The 2,562-nt window shown below is 55.0% G+C and overlaps 1 protein-coding gene across 1 annotated transcript in view; it reads left to right on the forward strand.

Annotated features, from left to right (window-relative positions):
- The window catches only part of LOC100906489 (SWI/SNF-related matrix-associated actin-dependent regulator of chromatin subfamily E member 1-like), a gene marked incomplete at its 3' end in the record, with an annotated part of 4,498 nt that extends 3,628 nt beyond the window's left edge, over nt 1–870 (forward strand). Inside the window, exons 3-4 of the mRNA XM_003740593.2 lie at nt 442–596; nt 768–870. Of these exons, the coding sequence (XP_003740641.2) occupies nt 442–596; nt 768–870 (258 nt within the window). The remainder of the gene's footprint in view (nt 1–441; nt 597–767) is intronic.
- Nucleotides 871–2,562: the final 1,692 nt, after the last annotated feature.

Genomic DNA, 2,562 nt, shown 5'->3' on the forward strand with positions numbered 1-2,562 from the left:
AAACCAGGTGGATCGACGCAGAGGGGGGGGGGGACGGGAAGGGATGAGCGGAAAAGCTCTTTCGTAGAGTGAAAAGAAACGGGAGGAGAAGAGATCTAGCGCAACATCGATGTCTGAGCACGCGAATAGGTCGTTCCAGTCAGTGCGATGTAGGGACCGAAAGAGATCGAGGTAGTTCGCGCTGCTGAATCTTCTGAAGTATCGAGGTTCTAGCGAGGGCCGGTCGAACTCAACGGGGGAAGATAGGTCGAACACGCAAGCAACTGGAAAATGGTCAGAGGAAGCTATGAAGTCCAGGGTGCAAACCGAGCTCAAAGAGGCCCAGCCGTTGTTCGAGAACCAGACATGGTCAAGGCACGTTTCGAATGAGGGACGAGTAATGAGATTATGAGCCTCAACGAGATTGAGTTTATGTAAGGACTCAACGAATCTGGAAACGAGGGCAGTAGAAAGTCTGAGGTTGACATTAAGATCACCGAGAAGGATGAAAGGGGCGTTGGAGGGCTCCACCACGGACTCAATGAAGTTGGAGAGAGCCTCAGAGAGTGCAGTGCGGCAGGAGTAGATGGGAAGGAGGCGAAAGGAGTGGTGACCGAGTAAGATGGAGAGCGCAATAGCCTGGATATCTCCATCCTCAAGACTGTATACATCACTATGGAGAACATTGAGGGACTGGCTGACGGAAACCTAAACACCGCCGTAGGCTGAGTCTCTGCACGCAAAGTAGTGGCAGAAGCCCGGTATCTGGTAGGTGGGTGCTTCTTCAGGAAGAAGCCACGTTTCCGAGCAGCGGATCAAATCGTAGGAGTCTCCAAAACTATCACAGATCAAATCGAACTTGTAAGCAGCTCGGAGCGAGCGGGTGTTGAGGTGGAGGATGCGATGCGTAGCTTTCCCGAGTCACTTCGGAGGGGTGCCCGAGGTCGATGGTCCGTCGGCCTCTGGCGGCGCCGCTGCCGTGTCCGTGAAGTCAGTGGGTGCAGTGGAGGTAACCGGTGGGGTAGCTGGGCAAGGATTGGGGAGTGAGTCGGAGGTGCGGTCCGGGTGTATGAATCGGCCACCGAATCTGTTGATGAGAAGGCCAGCTGGCCAGAGTTCGGGGTTGAGGAACAAACCAGAAGCCTCGGGACGAGTCTTGATGACGAACGAAACCGCGCGCGGGGCATCAGGGGACAGGGGCTTGAATTTGGAGACAGAAAGAACTCGTTCCGAAATGCCTCGACAGAACTCTAGGAGAGAAGATGTAGTGGTGCTTGGGTGAGAGCGACCGATGAATATCCTAGCTGGATCAGGAGCCCGGGAAGCAACGACCAGGCCTGCGTGAGGGAGACCGGTGCCGAAAGCAGCGCTGTGGCGACCGTTTCGTAGGGGGGGGCCTGGGGGCAGGAAGAGTCGTACCGTGATGGGTCGCCGGATCCAGATGTTCAAAACTCGGGGGCGCGGTAGAGGGAGCGATGTGAATCGGCGTATGTTGATCGAGGGAACGCAAGGGATTTCGGGATACTGGAACAGGAGCCGTAGGATTGACAGACCGTGAGCGAGGAGCAAGCCCCTGCAAGGGTTGCTGACAACATTGAGTTTGGGGTGCTGGACCGGGTACAAGCTCGGAGGGGAAAGAAGCGCGGGGAGGGACCGGGGACTCAAGACACTCGAGACGTTTCAAAAGAAAATGCTTCTTTTGGCGGAGATTGTCGATCTCGTTGAGGGCCTGGTCGAGGCGGGTCAAGAGGGTACGGGTTTGAACGCTACAGGCCTCGAGGTCGGGGAGGTTCGTGTCGGCCTCGTTGGAGGTGCAGTAGGTCACGGACTAACGAATTGAGATCGTCAATGGGAACATGCGAAGAACAAGCAGCTGAGGCCGGCTCGCTCGCGTTTGAATCAAGGGTGTTTGTCAACAGTAAGTGTCAAGGCAGCGAGTGGAGCTGATCCGACACAGAGGGGGATGGGGATGGTGAGTGGGATTTCACCGGGCGGCAAAGAACACAGCGGAACTCTGAACCTGTGGGGTCCGAGAGCATCAGCCGCGCCGCGGTGGGGGAGGCACACTTCCTATGGGTCCTGGAGTTGCAAGAGGAACAGGGGAATGGTCGGTGGTTGCCTCGGATGCCAAGGTTGCAGGATGGGCAGGCGCCCGGGACCGGCGTGGAGGGATTTATCTCGGTGGGAGACATGGCTGAGCGTAGAGTGGGGACTTCAGGCTCCGGGCGAACGAGGGAGATGAGTAGGGTTGAACTGTCACCGGAGATTCACCAGGGGAATAGGCAACACAGAGTTTGAGGGATGAGGCTGAGAGAGACGCGAAAGCACGACCGGCGGATTCCAATCCCAGACAGGGGTAAGTTTTTTTTTTCTTGTTTTTTCAGGAGGTTCTCAATTTTTATAACAAAATAGTCCATCACTATACGTGTTACGCTTTGGCATCATTTCACATGCGTCTTTCAGTGATCTTTTCTCCCTTTCTCACTTTGTTTCTCTCTTCGCACTCGTCTACCGTCGCTCAGTAGTTCAAGTCTTCCGTCAAAATACGATCCGTTTATCATAAATATATTATATATCACCGAT

The sequence above is a fragment of the Galendromus occidentalis genome, unplaced genomic scaffold, assembly GCF_000255335.2.
Source record: "Galendromus occidentalis unplaced genomic scaffold, Mocc_1.1 scf7180000077040, whole genome shotgun sequence".
Lineage (NCBI taxonomy): Eukaryota > Metazoa > Arthropoda > Arachnida > Mesostigmata > Phytoseiidae > Galendromus > Galendromus occidentalis.